The sequence below is a fragment of the Rattus norvegicus genome, chromosome 17, assembly GCF_036323735.1.
Source record: "Rattus norvegicus strain BN/NHsdMcwi chromosome 17, GRCr8, whole genome shotgun sequence".
Classification (NCBI taxonomy): Eukaryota; Metazoa; Chordata; class Mammalia; order Rodentia; family Muridae; genus Rattus; species Rattus norvegicus.
Genome location: NC_086035.1, coordinates 90,042,770 through 90,064,168, shown reverse-complemented (window position 1 = coordinate 90,064,168; position 21,399 = coordinate 90,042,770). Strand labels below are relative to the sequence as shown.

Sequence of the window (21,399 nt, the reverse complement as noted above, 5' to 3'; positions counted from 1 at the left end):
TGAACTTGGGTCCCTAAAGTGCTCTCAGTACTGCTGAGCCATTTCTCCAGTCCCTGATTCTAGGAATCTTTAAATTTTATTCCTGATTTCTTCACTGGCCCATTAGTGTATTTTTCAGTCCTCATCTATGTGTAGTTTCTGTATTGTGCTATTGATTTCCTATTTTATTGTACTTTGATCTGGTAAGATACAGGAAATTTTGATTATTTTGTAATCTTTATGATTTGCTTTGTGAACTACAGTGTAGTCTGTAACTTAGCTAATTAATGAACTTATTTCATATTTATTCATTTTTGTGTGTGGGCATGTGTATGCCATGGTTGACTGTATGAATCAGAGTATAACTTGTAGGAATCAGTTTTTCCTTCTACCGTGTGGCTTATTGGGATGAAACTGGGGTCATCAGGTGGCAAGTGCCTTTACCCACTGAGCTGTCTGGTCAGTCTAATGATATCTCCTGAGCTGCCGAGGAGAATGTGTATTCTGATTCTGCTAGATGGAATACCTTATAGATCCATTTGACCTATGGTGTAGCCTAATTCAGGGATTTATTTGTTGTTGTTGATTTTAGATCACATACTTTAGTCTTTAGTTGACTTTAGTCTTACATAATGATGAGAGCGAGTGGGATACCCAACTTCTCTAATTTCTGTTAAAAAGGGCTTTTGTGACCTTTTATGCCCACTGTTTATGTTATGGAATTATGAGCCTCCAATATTTGGTGCATATAGACGTATAGTTGTATATACCTCCTTCTTGATGATTGCTTTACTTATTCATATATAATACAGCTTTTAAAAATGTTCTCATTTTGGTTTGAAATATACCTTATAAGGTATCAGAGTTGCTTGGTTTACTGTTTGCTTGATCAGTCTATTCCTTGGTGCCTTCTGTGGGTGTTTTTGCTGGTCAGGTGGATTTCTTGGCAGCAACAAAGAACTGACTCTGCTTTAAGTACAGCTCGTGTCTTTCTGTTGGTGAGGTTGGCCCATTTGCATTTAGGGTTATTGTTGAGAGAGGTTTGTCAGTTCTTGTAATTACATTGACTTTTTAGTTGCTTGAATTATTGTTTTTTCTTTCTACCCTAGTAGTGTTAGGCGGTTTTCTCATTCATACCGTGGAATACAGTGATTTTTTTTTTTAATTTATTTTTTTTTTTTTAGCATCCCACGATTCTGAGTTGGTGGATGTAAACTGCCTTAGTTGCTCTTATCTTGTGATGCCTTATTTCTGAGACAGGTTTGGTGATCTAGCAATTCTGTTGGCATTTACTCACTTTTAGGTCTTAAAATAGTTCCTTTCTTCCTTCCTTCCATTCATCTGTTACAAAAGTTTATTTAATAAAAGATTGTAGGCTTTAATTTTTCTTAACCCTATTTTTAATAATGGTTCCTAAACACTTTAACCTCCTTTCTAGCCTACCACTCATCAAAGGCTATTAGGATACGGAGGAAGTGGACCTGTTCAGAAATTGTTCTTTGGAGCAAATCCTATTTGCATTGTCAGGAAATAAGCAGTTTACTTGACAGGTTGTCTAAGTTAGGGTTTTCAGTGAACAGACACCATGACCAAGGCAAGTCTTATAAAGGACAACATTTAATTGGGGCTGGTTTACAGGTTCAGAGGTTCAGTCCTTTATCATCAAGGCAGGAATATGGCAGCATCCAGGCAGGCATGGTGCAGGAGGAGTTGAGAGTTCTACATCTTCATCTGAAGGCTGCTAGCAGAATACTCACTTCCAGGCAGCTAGGGTGAGGGTCTTAAGTCCACACCCACAGTGACACACTCATTCTAACAAGGCCACACCTCCTAATAGTTCCCTGGGCCAACCATATACAAACCATCACATAGGTCACCAGCAAACTGGTCAATCCACTCACAAACACTTCATGAATAATACCAGCAGTCCAGTTCAGTAGTGTTGGGAGAGCAGCAGTGGTGGCATGACCCAGCAGGATCAGCCAAGTCTCAGCTGAATCAGTAGGTGGGCTTAAGACCATCAGGGATGCCAGGGGCAGTACTTTGCCCTGCCTCTCTCAGCGAAGCAAAGATCAGTGAAGACTTGAGACCAAGACCTCCTGTCACTGTCTGTTGAGTCTGTCTATGCTCCCTCCAAACATCATGTGTCCTCCATGTGTATGTATCAGTTGACATCACTCTGCCAATCCACCCAAGTCTGGGGAAGCAGCAAGAAGCTGCCAGCACACCACCAGAAGTTTTTTGTTTTTTTGTTTTTTTTTTTTTTTGTGTGTGTGTGTGTGTGTGTGTGTGTTTCTCTCTATGAGACCCCAAAAATGGAGCTCAAGTACACAGTGTAAGGTAAACCAATACATGCATGATGTGAGCAAAGAATCCTTTATTGTGCATCCTTTCGTATGATTGTTTAGCAAAACATCCTTTCCTTCCTGCGTCTGCTTCAGGAAAACACTCCTTCATGTGTTTGTCTCAGCAAAACACCATCCAACACCTCTGACTTTCCAAAGAAACCAGAAGTTTGTACTACAAAAGGTTTCATAGGAAAATGTCCTGATCCACCTCTACATCTTAGTCAAACATGCCCTCTAGTGAGGAATGTGCATTCCCAAGGCTTCTAAAGTGCTGCTCTGTTTCCTGTATAACCAGCATAATAATGTGATTTTATTCTCACTAGCTGCCGTCTCCACAAGCTCAGCACAAGACTCGGGAAGGGACCAGAGCCCTGCAGTGGTCTTTGGGCCATATCTGTCACTCTTTAACTTAGTGATAGCTCTTTGTCCATAACACATCACATGCAGATCTATGAGGGCGAACCTTGCCTATGCAGCTCCTCAGCAACTCTGGTGGGTGACCTCTCCGACTCAGCTGATTCCAGGCTTGAGGCTGGTAACTAATTTCGTGCTTTCTTGTTAGGTTTGCTAATGAGAGTGCTGAGATTTTTCTGATGTACTTGCCTTTAGTGGTTCCCCCCATAGCTTTTAATATTTGTTTGTCTTTTTCTTTTTTTGAAATAGAGTTGTAACCCTAGTTGGCTTGGAGCTCATAGAGAACCATCAGCTTCTGCCTCCCAAGCTCTGGGATTAAAGGCTTGCTCCACCATGCCTAGCCTTTGCTTTGTATTTCTGACACTTGAAAGTGAAAGTGGCAGAGGCAGTTTCTTTTTACTTATGTCTGTTAGGCATTTTAGATGCAACTGATGAGTGTGTATGTAAAGATAAAGAGATGGAGGATATGTTCTATGGAAGTGTGGGGGAAGGCAATGGAGAGAGAAGGGACAAAGAGGGAAGAGGGTAAGAACAAGAGAGCAAGAGAGTGAGGAGAGGGCAAGCAGCCCCTTTTATAGTGACAGGCATACCTGGCTGTTGCCAGGCAACTGTGGGGCAGAGCATACCTGACTGTGTTTTATGAGGTATCATATTATTGCCTTGCTTTTTTTTATGTTCTTTGGTTTTGGTTATGACCTGCATTTCTTGCTTTGTAGATTCTTTTGGCTTAAAGTCCAACAATGTATCACCAATGATCATAAAATAGAAAATGGCAAAACAGGGTATATCAATAAGTTAAAAATTATGTAGTGTAAATGTTGATTTAATAAATGGATGAGATAAAGGATAGGTGACAGGGAGAGGGGAAAATGGAGGCAAGTAAGATTTAGAGAATAAAGAGGGATAGAAATGTTTGTTATGAAGAAGAGAAACGAGCATATTAGAAACAAAACACCCAAAGTCTAGAGTTATAACCCTGTATCTGTTTGTTGAGCATACAGCAAGTCCATCAATTGAGTCCCCAGAAGAACATGAATGAATGAATGAATGAATGAATAAAAAATCGAGACTTCTCAGTAATATGAATAAGCTTGAATATAAGAGGAATAGAATATAACAACAATAAGATAAAGTCTGCATACGCTAGAAAAAAAGAGAAAGCAAAAAGGACACACACTAGGTCAGAAGGAAAAGAAAGGAAAAGTCAGAGTGTCCCCTGCTTGCCAGGGAGTCCTGTTCTGGAAACAGTGAGGAGAAAGTGAGCTGAGCAGGCAGTAAACTCACACTCCTGTCCCGACTCCTGACTGTGGGGTAGTTTGACCATTTATCTGCTTACATTCCTGCTGCCTCCATGTCTTTGCAGTCATTTGATGGACTGTCTCAAGCTCAACCAAACCTTTCTTATGTTGCTTTTCTGTCAGGTATTTGTTAGAGCATCGAGGACAGTAACCAGTAGCTGTTTTTGGTCACAAGAGACAGACAGCTGTAGCATGGCAGACTGAGGCATGCTTTTGCTGCTGTCTTTGCTCCTAAGTTCTCTGTGTCTAAGAGAGATAGGCAAATGTACCATATTGGCAGACTGTACTATGGTGGTTTTTACTGTTTATGTTTACTCAAGCTCAGACTATGTGCTGCGTAATCTTCTCCCCTTTATGGTTGCCAAACACAGTGGGTTAGACTTAGCCTAAAGAGGGATTTGTGTGAGCAATGCTGTCTGCCATTTGTAGGTTCTTCTGTTAGATGCAGTAAGTTATTATGCAGGGACTTGTGGGCCCCAGCCTGACTTTACCCTCTTGTTCTGTGTCCAGTTCTCTTCCCAATGCTGACGGTAGTCCCGCCCCTCAGATTCATCTCCAGATAAAGTGGCAAATCTATAGTGCACAGCTCCCCCATTAGATTGTCTTTTGTAATCCTATTTTTGTATAGCTGGATGCTTTAGCTTCTCAAGTTGACTATGATTTCCATCCTCCATCTTGGATCTTCACTGCCTCCTCAATCAATACCATTAATGTTAAGTGAAATTCTATAATAAATACCTTATTCTAATAAATTTCAGTGGTCTGCTTCTTGCTTTAAAATCTTGATCTTAATACACTCTCCTTGTTGGTAAATATTTACATAATGTTTGAGTAACATGGTTGGAAAAATGAATTTTTTTGTTACCTCTCAATTGTTTCTTTACATTCGTTCTAGTTTTTTTCCAGCTATAAATAAAGCTGATATGAATATTCTTGGCATCCACCCTTGCTTTTCTTCTGGGCAGTTTCCTAGAAGTGAAGAACACCGTAGATTTTAAGCAGTTGTGATATTTTCTGGTTGCACCGTCCAGCAGTCTGTCAAGTGTTTTGCAATCAAATTCTTTTTAAGAAATAAAATTATATGAGACATGGATTAGTTAACGGCAGAGAAATAAGTGGACGGAAAACCAGTATCTTAGACTAAATATGATTTTTTATATGAACAACACATAAATATGTAACAAATGTCAGCTTTTTTTGAGGAGTTCAAGAGGGGCATGAAAAGGGATTGTCCTTCTAGGCAAAAGATTTTATCAGTACAGCTCTGCAGCAGAGGCCTTAGTGTTACCGTAGTGAGCAGTGGTATGCTTCCTAAGACTTCTCAGGGTTACAGAGGGCTTGCGTGTTGCCCATGCTGTGACTGAAGAAGGGGAATGGGGTGTGCATAGCGTAGGTCACGTGACTGGGCATTGTTTCCCTGGCTGGGGAGTGTGAGATCTGACTACTGAATGACCTGTGCATTCTGATAACTGCTGGGCTGCTTCTTCACACCCAGTGTGAGTGCACACTGGTGGATGGTGGGCATGTTGCCTTGCTTACAGCCCTTTTTGTTTAGGACTTGCCTTGTCTAACAGTGAATTACATTCTGCTGTTTCTTTTTTACATGGGAGGCCTCACTCTGTTGACTGGGTTGGAGCTCACTATGATCCCAGGGTGGCCTTGAACTTAATCATGTGTTTCAAATGTACTTGTTTTTTCTGAAACAGTGTTTCTGCAGTTTGTGTCTTGAGCCTTTTAAAGTACAAATGCATTGTGATGCTGATGTTAAAGGGATTACTTGGGCTGTAACTATGATAAAACTTAAAGTTTCAGAATCATGTTATCTGTCTATTAGCAATGCCAGGGAGATAGAAACTGATTACAAAGGGTTAAAAATGTTTCCTAAATACAGTTAAATATGAAGATATGTGTAAGTGTAGTGGTGGTCAATTGTTCTGTGTGAGTATGCCACAAATCCTATTCCTGTCCCCAGGCCTCCTTTGTGAGGCAGGTTCTGCAGTGTTGGTCAGGCTGTCCTCAGACTTGCTAGTCATTTCCTGCCTTCCAGATGCTTACTTACATTGTAATAGCTGTACTGTCACTCCTGGCTTGAGGATGTTTTCCTTCTCTTTTTGGAAGGCAGGTATTGACATAATAAAAGGGAGACTGATTTACCTGTAGGTAAAGAAAGAGTGAGGAAGAGGAAAGAAATGAAACAAGCGTGTAGATGGGGATGGTGGTGATTTTACCCTGGACAAGGAGGGAGGAGGGAGACAGACAGAAGGATGAAGAGGGAAGATTGGGGTTGCTTGTAGCCAGCAGTGTTTGCTTAGGCAGTGAGAGAGAGCGAGCCAGCAGTGTTTGCTTAGGCAGTGAGAGAGAGCGAGCTAAGGAAATCATTAACTTCCTTCAAGGTTTATACTCTAGCTATCAGTCCCAATTTAATAAGTTTGATGTCTGCAGGTAGATGAGGAAGGCAGAAGAGAGTTGGTCATGGTTGAGATGATCATAGAGTTCAGTTATCTAAGGAATTTCCTGTATGGTTTATTTTAAGTATATTCACTATGTTGCTTATTTTAAGTACAGCCGTTTTAAACAGTTAGCTTTTCTTTTTTTTTTTTAAAGATTTATTTATTTATTATATATAAGTACACTGTAGCTGTCTTCAGACACACCAGAAGAGGGCATCAGATCCCATTACAGATGGTTGTGAGCCACCATGTGGTTGCTGGGATTTGAACTCAGGACCTCTGGAAGAGCAGTCAGTGCTCTTAACCGCTGAGCCATCTCTCCAGCCCCTAGCTTTTCTTTTAAAGCTGTGTAGATTTGATTCCCTTTACGTAGCCTTCATCTGTTGTGTGACAGGGATGACAAATGGCTGCACATGGTGTGTCAGATCCCAGAGCCATGCATTAACAGAGTGCTGCCATGCTTATGCCGGTCTTAGTTCTGTGGACACTTTCTTATTGTGTAGTAGTCTGTGACCCATTTTGTGTGCTCCTGGGACATATTAAGGTCAGTTGGTGATTAAAAGGATCTAAGGTTGGACTGGAGAGATGGCTCAGTGGTTAAGAGCATTGCATGCTCTTCCAGAGGTCCTGAGTTCAATTCCCAGCAAACACGTGGTGGCTCACAACCATCTGTCATGGGGATCCGATGCCCTCTTCTGGTGTTTGAAGACAGTGACAATGTATCCACATACATGAAATAAATAAATAAATCTTAAAAAAAAAAAAAAAGGATCTAAGGTAGCTACAAACTTAAAATAACCGGCAGCAGGAATTGTATGCAAATTTGCTGTTCAAATTTATAGTTTATATGAATGGAAAATGGTAACTTGAAATGCATTTTCTGGTAACAAAATCACCTGCACTACTTCAAAAGGCATGGCCTCTTTTAGAAAATCAATTGTTATTTCATGCATATACATGTACATATATACATAATAAGTATTCCTTAAAAGAACCTGTTGAGTCTGTATGTCCATATAATGTTACTTCTATAAATGTCCTCAGGGCTGACATTTCAAATTGAACAATCAGTTGTGATACTCTTTCCTTACTTAAAAATTTAAAATGGAAGCTCTGTAAAATATTGTCTTTGATTAAATATGATATTGTTGTGTTAGACTGCATTTTACTTTATTGCATGGGGATGAAAAGGTTCTTAAGTGTTTATGAGAAGAATTGTTTTTGTTAACATCTCATTGACTGTATGTAATTATGTGATTTTATAATAAAACTGGAAAATAACATACAAGTATTTGGTGGTGGTGGGGAAGTAAATGTTAGCCCAGTGCTGACATTTCCTCCCACTCCTATGATGGGAAAAATGTGTGTGATTTGTATGTTGAAAATTAAAAACAAACAGGCAGATAAAATTCTAGAATATAATGACTGAAAATAATTATCTAATTCAAATTAAAGTCTACTTGGCTTTGTAAACAATATTTTTTAATTGTCTTTTAACTGTAGAAAACCCTACATTTCTCCCTCCAGTTCTGAGGTTTGATTCTAAAACCTAGGTACTTGCACATTCTAGACAAGTGCTCTACCACTGAACAAGATTCAGAGTTTTTTTTCTTTTCTTTTTCTTTTTGGAGCTGAAGATTCAGAGTTTTAATGCAAAACAACTTTGCTTTTAATAGTGTGGATGGCTGCTTCTATTCAACATTGTTCTTGTATTTCTAGCTACTAAAAGAGCGAGAGAAAGAATCAAGACAGAAGACGATTTCAGAACACAGATTGCATAATTGTTTAAACTTTTAGTAATCAATAAGTAGTGGCTAAAGTAAATAGATGGCTTTAGAAATAGTGCAGGATCACAAGACTAATGTTTTAAAAAGTCTGCTATCTGTAACCTTGTCCAGAATTCCAAGATCATCAGATTAGTTCCAAACTTTTTTTAAAATTACTTACTGTCATTACTGTGTGTGTGTACTTCGTGCATAGGTTTGAGGGTGCCAGTGCCACAGAGTGCTTGGGGACGTCAAGGACAGCTGTGGAGCTGTTTTTCTCCTTTTACCTTTAAGGGGGTTCTGGGAATTAAACTCATGTCACCAGGCTTGTACAGCAAGCACTTTCCCATGGAGCCATCTTGCCAAATCAATTTGAGCTTTTTAAATGGGGGGAACATGCTTCTGTAGTTGTGTAGAATGTGTGTTTAATGAGAATTAGCTAAGCATTGGTTCTTTTGTTCTTATTTCAGGCTACAGACAAGAGGAAAGCTCTAGAAGAGACCAAAGCATATACAACTCAATCTCTAGCTAGTGTTGCTTATCAAATAAATGCATTGGCCAACAATGTGCTCCAGCTGCTGGATATCCAGGCCTCTCAGCTGCGGAGGATGGAGTCGTCCATCAATCACATCTCACAGGTACCAGCTTGTAAAGGCTTCTGGCTTCATTTTTAGTCAGTAGCAGCTTGTATCTTAAGTATAGTCATGCATTGCTTAATGAGGAGGGCACACACCTGCTAAGAGTGTCACTAGGAGATTTTACTGTGACAGAGAGAGCACCTATGTCAGTCTTCATGTTTCATAAGTCTATTCACTATCCCCTATGGATAGTTGATGTTGTCAAGAGTGGGAAATACAAGGTGCATGAGGCTATTGTTGTTGCAGAAAAGCACAGTTTTAAAAATAATTTAAAAAAGTATTAGGGCTGGAGTGATGGCTCAGTGATTAAGAGCACTAGCTGCTCTTCAAGAGGACCCCAGTTCAATTCCCAGTACACACATGGTGGTTTTCTAGTTCCCAGAGATCTAATATCCACACAACAGACATACGTGCAGGCAGTACACATAAGATTAAAAAAATAATTTAAAAATGTTCTAAAAAATAGAAGTAATGTACTCTAATACAGTGGTAACAAGTATTGTGACTATATAGACAAATACGACTCTGTACCACATGAGTTCCTGGTGCCCATGGAAGTTAAAAGAGGGCATTGGATTCCCCAGGAGTGGAGTTACAGATGGCTATGAGCTGTCTTCAATTCCTGGGAATCAAACCTGGCTCCTCTGTTTCTTCTTAAGCTTTATTTTGAGTTAGCCTTGGTAACTTGTCTGTGCTGGCCTTAAGCTCATCATTGTTGTGGTTTAGCCTCTGAGTAGCTGGGATGACCATATGTCCCACCATGCCAGACTGTTGACTTTTGTTGAGGTAAAATAAATTACATATAATTTAAGCTTATAATAGTATCTTGCAGATTTTCACACATTCCCAAGAGATCATAAACATAAAGAAAGGAACTTGTGCTTTTTTAAACCTTCCCTTCCCTTTCCCTATTCTCAGGCTTTTTGCCATTATAGAGTAGTTTATATTTTGTGGAATTTCTGTGAATGCTGTCATGCACCTATCCCTTAACCCCTTCATTCTGGTTCAGCTTTTTCACATAACGTATTTTACTTGAGATTTGCCCATATTGTTCCATAAAAGAGTAACTGCTTTTTATTGCTGAGTGGTTTCCATTGTTAAGCGTTTGTGTATCTGTTGTTGAAAATAGGTTGTTTTCATAATTTTGCCAATTATGTATTAAACTTATACAAATGTTTATATACATATCCTTCCATAGTCAAATGCTTTTTTTAATTTTTAAAAATTATGTTTTTATTTATTTATTTGCACGTGGGTCCATATGTGTCCCAGTCTGGAGGTCAGAGGCTTGCTATCAGGAATGGTTCCCTCCAGCCTTGTGGGTCCTTGGGTGTGGTCAGGTGTCAGGCTTGGTAGCAAGTGCCATTATGTGCTTTAACATTCTCATTGCTCCTGCTTTTCTTTCTTTAGGGCAGATACATTTGTGTGAAATGAATAGTTTACATGGTAGATGTCTGTTTATAAGAAATTGTCATTGTTTTTTACTGTACAGTTTCAGTTTGTGGAACAAGATCATAGATTTTGTTACTTTTTATGCATCTGTGAAAGGGAACATGGTTTTGTTTCTGTTTTAAATCTAGTAAGATGGGGGCTGGGGATTTAGCTCAGTGGTAGAGCGCTTACCTAGGAAGCGCAAGGCTCTGGGTTCGGTCCCCAGCTCCGAAAAAAAAGAATCAAAAAAAAAAAAAATCTAGTAAGATGAACTATATTGGTTTTGCATTATTGAATACCGTCCTGGACTACAGAATGAGTTCTGGGCTAACCTAAGTAAGTTACCTAGATCTGTTCTCAGAATTTAGAAATATAAGGGGTCGGAGCATTATAGCTAGGGTTGTAGTTCAATAAGAGATGGTTTGTCTAACATTTAAGGCCCTGGGTTTGTTCTTCTGTATTGAAAACAAACATACAAACAACCGGAGTGAATATATTTGAGTATGCATGTATTACATATGCATGCTTACTTTGGCTTGTGGCTAAACGTTTTCTTGTGTGTTCTCTGTTTTGTTTAAAAACCATCATCTTATCTTTGAGATCTCATCTTTGAGAGCACTATAAAGCTGGTCTGTCATTCTTGGATGGCATGAGTCAAGAGTGCACTCATTGCTGTCTGCAGTGTTCCCAGAATATTTACAGCTTCTCAACCTGAAGATTTCATTGAAAACACACTATCCTTTCTTTCTTGGTGTAATTGCTTCCATGATCTCTTAAGCATGAGGTTTTAGTTGTTAGAACAAATAAATGAACTTAGTGTTTGAACACAGCTTGCTATGATCACAGTTTTGGAGCTCAGAGATCTGCCATGCTTTTTCCTGGGCTATAGCAAACCACATGGGTTGGGTTGCATCCTTTTGGATGTTCTAGGGCAGAATCTCTTGCCTTGCCCCTTTTCAACTTCTAGTGGCCTTCTGTGTGGGCCCCACCCCGCTCCCCATCTCCCTTCTGCCTTCCATCTCTGATGGTTTGTTTGATGGTTTGATGCAGAGTCTTTCTTTGAGACATTAGCTGCCCTGATGCAAGGTAGGAAACCCAAACCCATCCTGGTCTTGAACTCAAAGTGGTCCTCCTGACTCAGCCTTCCTAGTGTTGAGATTATCCTTCCTCTTTTTAGCAGTAGCCAGCTGAGTCACACTGTGGCTCGATCAGTGCTGACCCTTTTGGCCTACTAGTCACTTATAAAGGGTTCCTGAGGTTTCATTTGGCCTACTCTAATACCACTCTAATCATCTTTCTGCCTCACAGGCCTCTTCATTGCAGCTGTAAAACTGTTTACCCGCCTGTTGTTGAAATGTAAATTTACAAAAAGATGCTGGCTGGCATGTTGTCTTACACTTTTGAGCCTTGCACTTGGGAAGCATAGGCAAGAAGATCTCTGATCAAGGCCAGCCTAGTGAGTTCCAGGATGGTCAGGGCTACATAGAGAGACCCTGTCTCAAAAGAAAAAGAAGTTGCTGGTTCATGTTTGATGTTTTTTAAATTGAGAAAGGGTCTCACTCTGTAATACAGGCCAGCCTTGGACATGGGTCCTGTTTGGTCCTATCCCTTTCCCTGTCTTTTTAGATTTCTGTCTTTCCTCTCCTCTTCCCTCCTCCCTCCACTTTCCTCCCCCTTCCCCTTCCTCTTTCCCTTTCCCTCCCTTCTCTTCCTTCTTCTTCTTTCCTCCTTCTTCTTCTTGTCTCTCCCCTCTTGTCCTCTCTTGTCCTTTACATTTTAAAAAAAATTAATAAATATGGTTGGGTGTGATGGCATATACCTTTAATCTCAGGAGATCAGATAGAAACAGGAGGTTTGAGTTCAAGACCAGCCTGCTCTACACAAGGAGCTCCAGGGCAGCCAGGACTACACAATGAGACTCTGTCTTTAAAAAAAAAATAAATAAAATAAAGAAATTACACAATAAAATTTAAAAAGCAAATCTCATTAACAGACATGGTATAAGTCAGTACTTGGCATTATGTACAGTTGTTAAGGTTGGTTGGAAACACAACAAAGTGACACCTTTGCTGATTCTGACGTTCTGGTGTCAGCTGTGTTAAATACTGGCCGATGGGAAGTAAAGTGGGCAAGGCCCCTAGGAGTGCTTGCTTTGATTGTGCCCTGAGTACATGTGTACTGTAGGCGTTGCTGTCATTGAGGGCCTCAGTTCTGTTTTGGAAGTTCACTTTGTAAATTGTACTAAATAACCTTAAGGTGTAAAAACAGTAAGGACAAAATGTTAAACTTACGAACAGATTAAAGAAAATTAATTATCCAGGGACCTAGTTTTGCCACTGGAAAGGCTGTTTGAGATCAGATATATAGTGCAGTAACTTTCATACTGCATCATAAATACCAGGCATAAACACTTATCTTCTAAAACATCGAACAAACGTGGTACCAGTTTTACTAATTAATAGCAAGTATAATTTGTTAGAGTACAGAATTGCTGTATAACCAAGGAAGAAGAGAAGGAAAGCCTTTCTATAAATGAAACACTTTATTCTATAAATGAACACTTTAAAAAGAAAGTGTTCTTTTTTCCTCAAATCCAGTAGCTAATTTCAAGTGAAACAGTGTTGTAAGGCTATGCCATCAGTTCTAAATGAGATAATGGTGCCATTTGTGCTCATAAGTTTAAATTTCACTTATTTAAATGTACATTAGTTATGTATGGGAGATATTTTTCTAGTCTTATTTATAAATATGGTAAATGACAAAGATGAAAATTTAAAGATTGGCAGATAAATATAGTCATAGTTCACTAAATATGAGATGAGATGTATTTACTTAAGAACCCTCAACGTTTTAGAAATCCCCACATATATACTTAATATACATACCTTCTAGTCACTGGACCTAAGAAGCAAATAAATGTAATATCACAATTACATTTTTGTTAGGTTTTTAGTGACATATCAGTGTGATCTGAGTAGTTAGAACAGTACTTGGCAAATACACATCCTCTTATGGTTTGATGAAAATGTGCTTCTCAACTTTTTTTTTTTTTTTAAAGATTTATTTATTTATTATATATAAGTACACTGTAGCTGTCTTCAGATACACCAGAAGAGGGCATCAGATCTCTTTACAGATGGTTGTGAGCCACCAGGTGGTTGCTGGGAATTGAACTCATGACCTCTGGAAGAGCAGTCGGGTGCTCTTAACCGCTGAGCCATCTCTCCAGCCCCTCAACTTTTTTTTAATCAAATGGCACATTACACTTGCAAGACAAATGCAGAGAACACTTAAGTCACACTTATGAATGTTTGACTGAATATTTTCTTTCTGTAACAGAAGTGTAGAGGTTAGATTTGTTTCCTTCAGGCCTTTTAAGCCAAACTTGGTTAAGGTTAATTGTGGGACAGGCATCTCTTTTGATCAGCTTATGTAGTCCTTGAACCATTCACCATTAGAGTACTGTGTTTCCTGTTGAGATCAGCACTGCTCAGATTGTTCAGTTAACACTCTGCTTGGACCCAGTATAACCATTGCCTTCCTCATCATTGTGCAGTTTTCAGGAATACTAAAGGTGTATAGCATAGAAACTCTATTTGGACCTGAACACATGGCTTTTATTGTTGCTTTTAGGGCTGAAAGGATTTTCATGACTTTTCTGTTCCCCATTTCATAACTCTGAGGAAATTTCATTACTGCCCCTCTTCTCTTTAAACCTCAGTTTTACCACTCTAGAGGTGGTGGGACCTGGGAAAATGGATCCAACATATGATGTGGACCGAAGTCTCATGCACTAACCAACTTTATTCAGTGCATCAGACAGTTTGTACCTGAGGGTTAAGAGTAGCCCCAGGATTAAAGGATACAAGGATACAGCTGCGTGTGGTAAAACAACAAGCAACAATAGGTAACACAATGAATAATAATCTGAAGTAAATTCACTCTTCTGGGAGTGGTATGAAACATTAATCCAAGAACAACTCCATGTTTTTGAAGAAACTGAAGTTACAAGGCTCTTTTCTTGGTTTCTTGGAGGTTTTTCAAAAGCACTCAGAAATCTCACATGACTAGATTCTTGGACCATGTGTCTTTTTTTTTTTTTTTTTAATGAATTATTTATTTATTATATGTGAGTACACTGTCACTGTCCTCAGACTCACCAGAAGAGGGCATCAGATCCCATTACAGATGGTTGTGAGCCACCATGTGGTTGCTGGGAATGGAACTCAGGATCCCTGGAAGAGCAGTCAGTGCTCTAAACCACTGAGCCATCTCTCTATCCCATTCATGTGTCTTTTTTAAAGCCATGGTGGGGATGGAATTGAACCCATTCTTTAGGTCTGCTATGCTAAAGTTTTCTGTCACTGAGCTGCAGCTCCAGTCTTTGACTTTTCAGAGAGGATTTCCCTGCCTGGCTGTGGCTGCCCCTAGATCTTGCCACTTCTGCTTCATTCTGTCTGCCTGAGTAGGCATGTGCTACTATACAGATTCAGTAGACTTTCTTCCTTCTCTTCCTGCTGCTCCTTCACCTACCCTCCTCCTTGCCCCTTTTCTCCATCCCTTATCTCCTCCTTTTTCTCCCCCTTCTCCTTAATCCTCCTGTCTTTTCCTGTTCCCCCTCCTAGCTCCTCTCTTTCCTTTTTCCTTATCCCTCAGCCCTTCCTTCTCTCCTGTGTTCTTCCTTGCTTCTTTCTGTGGTGCTATGTTATTTTTTGAGGCAGAATCTCACCGTGCACTCAGGCTGGCCTAGAACTTGGTCTGTAGCTCAGGATGACCTCAAGTTCATTGTAGTCATCCTGCCTCCCCTTCCAGTGCTAGGATTACATTGTATGTGCCATTACAACCTTCTTTTAAAATTTTCTCTTTTTCGGACTGTTTAATTTGAATCAGTGTGTGTGTGGGGGGGGAGGGGGGAGTTAATATAGCTACTATCATTAGACTTCATTCCACAAATCCCTCCCCCAAATTATAAAATGTTACACTCATTGTATCCCTAGTCTTGCTTTCTAGAGTGCTTCTATCTAGTACATAAAAATGCCAAGGTAATTTACACAGATGAAAAGCTATGAATTAATTTACAACAGTCTCATTATAAAGCTTGGTGTGGTGGCAAACACCTTTCATTCCAGCTCTCAGGAGCCTGAGGCAGGAGGATCTCTTGAGTTCCAGGTTAGCCAGGGCTGCATAGGAAGACCCTGTCTCAAAATACAAATAGTCAAATAAGAAAACAAACAGCACCTAGCCCCATTGCATATGCAGAGGCTAGGTAATTTAAGATTATATACTATTAAAAATGGCATTATGAAAAAAACCATCAGAAACATGTTGTATGCATACATGAAATTCTCAAGAAATAATTAGAAAATATTTTTAAAAAATGGCATTATGTTAACCAAACAAATTTCACCTTAGAATCTGTTATTACTTGTACTATCCTAGACAGACAGTGTCTCTCTCTCTCTCTCTCTCTCTCTCTCTCTCTCTGGTAGGGGCAGTGCTAGAGTTCAAACTGAAGGCCTTCAGGCCTTACACATGGCAGATAAGCACTTATTACCTTAGCTCACCCACAGCCCTCTTCTAACTTCTAAAGGCAATGCTTTGTCTGACCAGTTCATACCACAGTCTCAGTGAAGTCTCTGAGTGCAGGGCCAAGTTTGGTCTAGAACCCAAGATTCTCCTTGTTTCTGCAGGGATTACAGACATGCTCCATCATCTAGGTGGTTCTAAATGTTCTGCCTTTAATTTGTATTCTTTCAGTCAACTTCTTGAATATATTTTATTTAGTGTGTGAGATCTTCCAGAGATTACTTAACTGTCTTCTAAGAGGATACTGTGCTGTCATGTGATGGCTGTTTCCACCTGGAGATGAGGCTAGTATATTTCTGAATATATGTATATGATATTTTAATTTCTTCTGTGGTGCTATCTTTTCTTTTCTTTTTTTCTTTCTTCTTTTTTTCGTAGCTGGAACCGAACCCAGGGCCTTGCGCTTACTAGACAGGCGCTCTACCACTGAGCTAAATCTCCAACCCTGGTGCTATCTTTTCTAAATATACCATTCTTTTTAGGAAACTTTGCTCAGTTTTACTTTCTGGTTATGTCTATTATGTTTTTTCTCCTTTGTAAGTTTCCATAGCTGTTTTTTTAAAGTTATTTTATTGATTAGTTTTTATTCTGCATGAAAGTTTCTTGTTTATAGTAATAAACAAGAAGTACCTTTATTCCTTGTAAAGTTTTTTTTTTTTCAGATTTTGTTTTCTAATTTGCTTTAGGTCCCCTCAATCCTTAGGGAATCTGGTAATTTTTTTTTTTAAAAGAATTTAAAGAATTGGAAATTAACATGCCTAAACAGAGCTTTGTTTGGCTATATTGTTAAAATTCTTGTTTTTCTTTTTCTTTTGTGTTTGTCTATGTTCGTATCTGTCTCTCTGTGTGTCCTTTTGTTATATTGTTCATATTCTTGATTTTTTTCTAAATAAAAACATTTACCTATTTTTTGTGTGTATTTGTTTGTGTCTGTCTGTCTGTGTATGCACTTGTGTTCCCACTTGTGTGATCAGAGGAATCTACTGGAATTGGCTCTCATCTTTCACCCTGTTATTGCAGGAATTGAATTCAGGTCATTAGCTTAATGGCAAGACCTTTACCTACTGAGCCATCTGCCCTTCTAGCCTTTCATTAATTTGTTTCTTAACTTTTGTACATGTACATACTAGTGTTGAGCATATTCCCCAAGTACTTTCCTTTCCTCTTTCTTTCCTCTTTCTTCTCCCATTGGTCATTTTCCTTAGACAGCTCTATTTCTGTTTACTAAAATTTATTACTATTGGAGTAGGGTGGCATGGCATGATGTTTGTGTGGAGGTTAGAGACAGTGTTGGAGTTGGTTTATGCCTACATTTACATGGTGTCTTAGGTAGGGTTACTGTTGCTGTGATGAAACACTGTGACCAAAAGCAAGTTGGGGAGGGAAGAGTTTATTTGGGCTGCACTTCTGCATCATATTCTATCATTGAAGGAAGTCAGGACAGGAACTCAAACAGGGCGGGAACCTTGAGGTAGGAGCTGATGCAGAGGCCTTGGTGAGGGACTGCTTATTCGCACTAATTAAGAAAATGCCATACAAGGGGTTGGGGATTTAGCTCATCGGTAGAGCGCTTGCTAGGCCCTGGGTTCGGTCCTCAGCTCCGTGGGGGGTGGGGGGGGGAGAAAGAAAATGCCATACAGCATTTTCTCAATTGAGGTTCCGTCCTCTCAAACCGACTGTAGTTTATGGCAAGTTGAACATAGAACTAGCCAGCACACATGGGTTCCACTTAACTGATTTCAGATTTGCCTAGCAAGCAAGCAAGCAAGCTGCCTTCCCTCCTGAGCTGCCTCTCCCCTCATTTCTCCTTTCAAGTCTTGTAACTCAGACTGGCCTGGGACTGGGGATCCTTCTGCCCATTGCTCCGTGTTGTTGTTATAGACATGAGCCATCGTGCCGAGTTACTTAACAATAATTCTGAATTAAGTGGTTCATATTATGTGTGTTTCCATGGAGTCTGATTTTGAAGTTCATATTTTTATAAGAAATCTATTTTGTAGCGTGTATATATAGGTCATTCTGAATCAAGTTAATTTCAGATTTGATTGGGACCTTGTTTCTGGCGTATTGAACAGAGCTCTGTAACAGAAATTTGGGCATACCGCCATTTCCAGAGTCTGGTCCAAATAAACAAGAACAAACAAGGGTTGTCTTTTTCTTTGCTGAAGGCTTTCTCTGTCTGGCTTGTCTCAGGACTCTTACCCCTTTTCTGCCCATCTCTGTTTGCTATTCAGGGCAGAAGGATTTAGATTTTCATTTCTTAGTTGCTTTCAAAAGACAAATATATATATTGTGCCTTTATTTATATGTAAGAGTCTCTGCTTGAAACCTATAATGCTCTCTCTCTAGGGGCAGTTATGAAGTTTGGTAAGCTTCCTGATAAATGCACTATAGAAAGTAAGGACAGATCAAATAGTATTGCTGTGGCATGGCTCTTTCTGTCTGCTTCTTTCTGTTGCATTGGGACAGGCTCCCCCTCCCCCACCCACCCCCCTTTTTCTGGAAGAGTTTTAAAAGAAGCACATGTGTTCCTCCTCTTCCCACCAAAATGACAAGAACAGGAAGGGGAACACATTTAAAACAATATATTTCTTTGTGCTAATTTTACATAACACTTTTTTAAGATTTATTTTTTAAATTATATGTATTGGTGTGAGTTTGTGCAGATGAGTGTGGGTGCGTTCAGAGTCAGAAAAGGGTGGAGTTGGGGTTAGAGGCAGTTGCCTTTGATATGATATGGGTACCTGGAATTGAAGTTGGTCTTTAGGAAGACCACTTCATCTTTCCAGCCCATACAGTCAAATATCATAGAATATTAGGAATAGAAGTTTCCAGAAAAATAGCAAAGCCATGGCCATGTTTAAGATTTACAAAGCCAGGTGCCTGGTAGAACCTTCCTCTATGTTTTATCTAGTAACCATCCTTGTGATTACTAGTAAATTATTTTGTAGTATACTAATGGGCCACCAGCTTTCACCAACCAAAAGGCTAAGAAAGTTCTAAGATTATTCTGTAATAGAGATTTCCTACCTTGCTGTATGTAATTAACCTACTTGATATTTTAGTATGCAGTGTATTTGAGAAGTGCTTTCGTTTCTTACATTCTTTTGTTATGTAACAATAAAATCTTATGAGGATGTTATTTTATGGGAATTATGTGTTCACATTATGTATGTATTAGGCTAACCTGAATTTGTCCTGGGCCATGGTCACTCATGGTTCTGAATCACAGTCTGGCCATGGTTCCAGAATAAACTGTATTTTATTCTCTTGGGTGCTAGAGCAGTTTTTGTTGATATGGTTTTAAAGACAGGGTCTCCCTGTGTATCCCTGGCCTGGAATCCTTTTGTAGACTGCATTGGCTTTGAACTCACAGAGACCCAACAGCCCTTGTTTTAGACTTTACCATGCTCCCATCAGCTATGGTTTTTATCAACAGATAGTTTTGTTTTCAGCTTGCTTATAAATCGTTTGTATCTTTGAGTTTGATTTTTTTTTTTTGCCTCTTATAGCTCAGGCTAGCCCCACATTTATAATCTAGCTAAGGATGACCTAGAACTCAGAATCTTGCTTTTATACAAGTGTGTATATCACTATACCTAGCCTTTCGCATCTGTCATGGAAAATATTGTTTTCCTCCAATAGAATTGGTTTGGAGATATTTTAGTCTTTCTTTGAAAACATTTACTTACACACTGATTTATCTAATTTCTAATACATTTATATTCATTAGAGGCTGACTTTATAAATTAGTGTGGCTCAGAGGGAAAGAAATTTACACAAGCAGTAGTACCAGTGTTCAGATCCAGGTACCCACATAAAAAGCCAGCATGGCCTGTTTCTAACCCTGCCCCTAAGGACAGGACCCAGGAGCTGCTGGGTTGGATAGCCAGCCAGCTGACCTGTGAAAACAGGAGGCTGTTTGCATGCTGCTGTATGCACAGACACATACAAATAATAGTAATAATGAAGAAATTTGAGAAAAAAAATTGTTTGGCGTGGTGGCACTTGGGTGACAAGTTCAGGGCCTGGGCTGCATAAAGAGACCTGCACATGTGTGAAGGGAGAGAGATGGGGAGTATGAATTAGTGGATGGATTCGTTACTGAAATAGTGAAGTGACTGGATATCTTATTTCATGAGTCTAGGTAAGAAAGAAAAAAAAGGAAAGTTAGAAATGATTTTAAAGTTTTTCACCGGGGTTGGGGATTTAGCTCAGTGGTAGAGCACTTGCCTAGCAAGCGCAAGGCCCTGGGTTCGGTCCCCAGCTTCGAAAAAAAGAAAAGAAAAAAAAAGTTTTTTACCATAAAGAAATAATAAATGTTTAAAGAAATAAACATTTAGCTTGATTTAAACATTCAGTTTACACATGTATCAAAAAATTTAATACAGTACTGTTTATGTGTAGCCTTTGTGTACCATTTACAAAAAAATAAAACCATGAAATTGTGAAGTGTGACCTAGCTTCCACAGTGTTGTAAGACCAGAACTCAGCCTACTCTGTCTGCTCTTCTGCTTGCCTTTACTCTGAGCACACTGTGCTTCTCCTCAGTGGCCACTGAGATGAGATTTCTTTTGTGGAATGTTTTGATGCTCCTCCAGAAAGATTTTTAATGTGGTTCTGGGATTAACCACCTGACTCATACTAGTGTTCTGCCATTGAGCTGTCCCTACATGTTGCTTTAGAATGTTAACCATTCTAGTCCTTGTTTTGTGTCATATACCTGCAGTTGAAGTACTTTAAACTTTTCTTGATACCTCCTGATGACTGATGCTAGCTATAATTATAGTAGAACTATATTAATTCATCAGCTAAACCACAGACAGAACGTGACCAACAGTTTCTTCTGAGTGCTCCTCTCCATGCCTGACCAGCTTGCTCATCATCCCCTAGCCCAGCAGTTCTCAGCTTCCGTAATGCTGTAATTCTTTAATACAGTTTCTCATGCTGTGATGACCCCCAACCATAACATTATTTTGTTGTTACTTTGTAGCTATAATTTTTCCACTGTTATGAATCATAGTATAAATATCTGATATTCAGGATATTCGATATGTAATCCTTGTGGAGGTTAGGACCTATAGGACCTATAGGTGCAGAACTGGTGCCTATATGTGTCTGTCCCTTCATGGAAATCATAGTCTTGAAGGAAACTGGCTAGACCTATATTCCTAAGCCATTACTGCTTAATACTTCATTTTGGGAAGCTATGTATCTGGTATGGCTTGCATTTTAAAAACTCATCATTGGGCCCAGTGGGACGGATCAGCAGATAAAGTAGCTTTTGCCTGATGACCTGTTTGGGTCCTGGGGACAACATGGTGGAAGGAGAGAACTACCTTCTCATTATTGTTTTGTTTCAGCGTTTCACTCTCTGTTGTCCTGGCTCTCCCGGAACTCAGATTCATCTGCTTCTCTAAAGGCATTCACCACATGCCCGGGGAGAACCAACCTTTCAAAGTTGTTCTCTGACCTCCACACATGGGACT

At 39.5% G+C, this 21,399-nt stretch overlaps 1 protein-coding gene across 11 annotated transcripts in view; it reads left to right on the top strand.

Annotated features, from left to right (window-relative positions):
* Positions 1-21,399, top strand: part of Abi1 (abl-interactor 1) — an 81,086-nt gene that overhangs the window by 23,834 nt on the left and 35,853 nt on the right. For all 11 annotated transcript variants that reach the window (XM_039096101.2, XM_006254356.5, XM_006254359.4 and 8 more), the window contains exon 2: positions 8,726-8,893. In XM_039096101.2, coding sequence (XP_038952029.1) covers positions 8,726-8,893 — 168 coding nt within the window. The remainder of the gene's footprint in view (positions 1-8,725; positions 8,894-21,399) is intronic.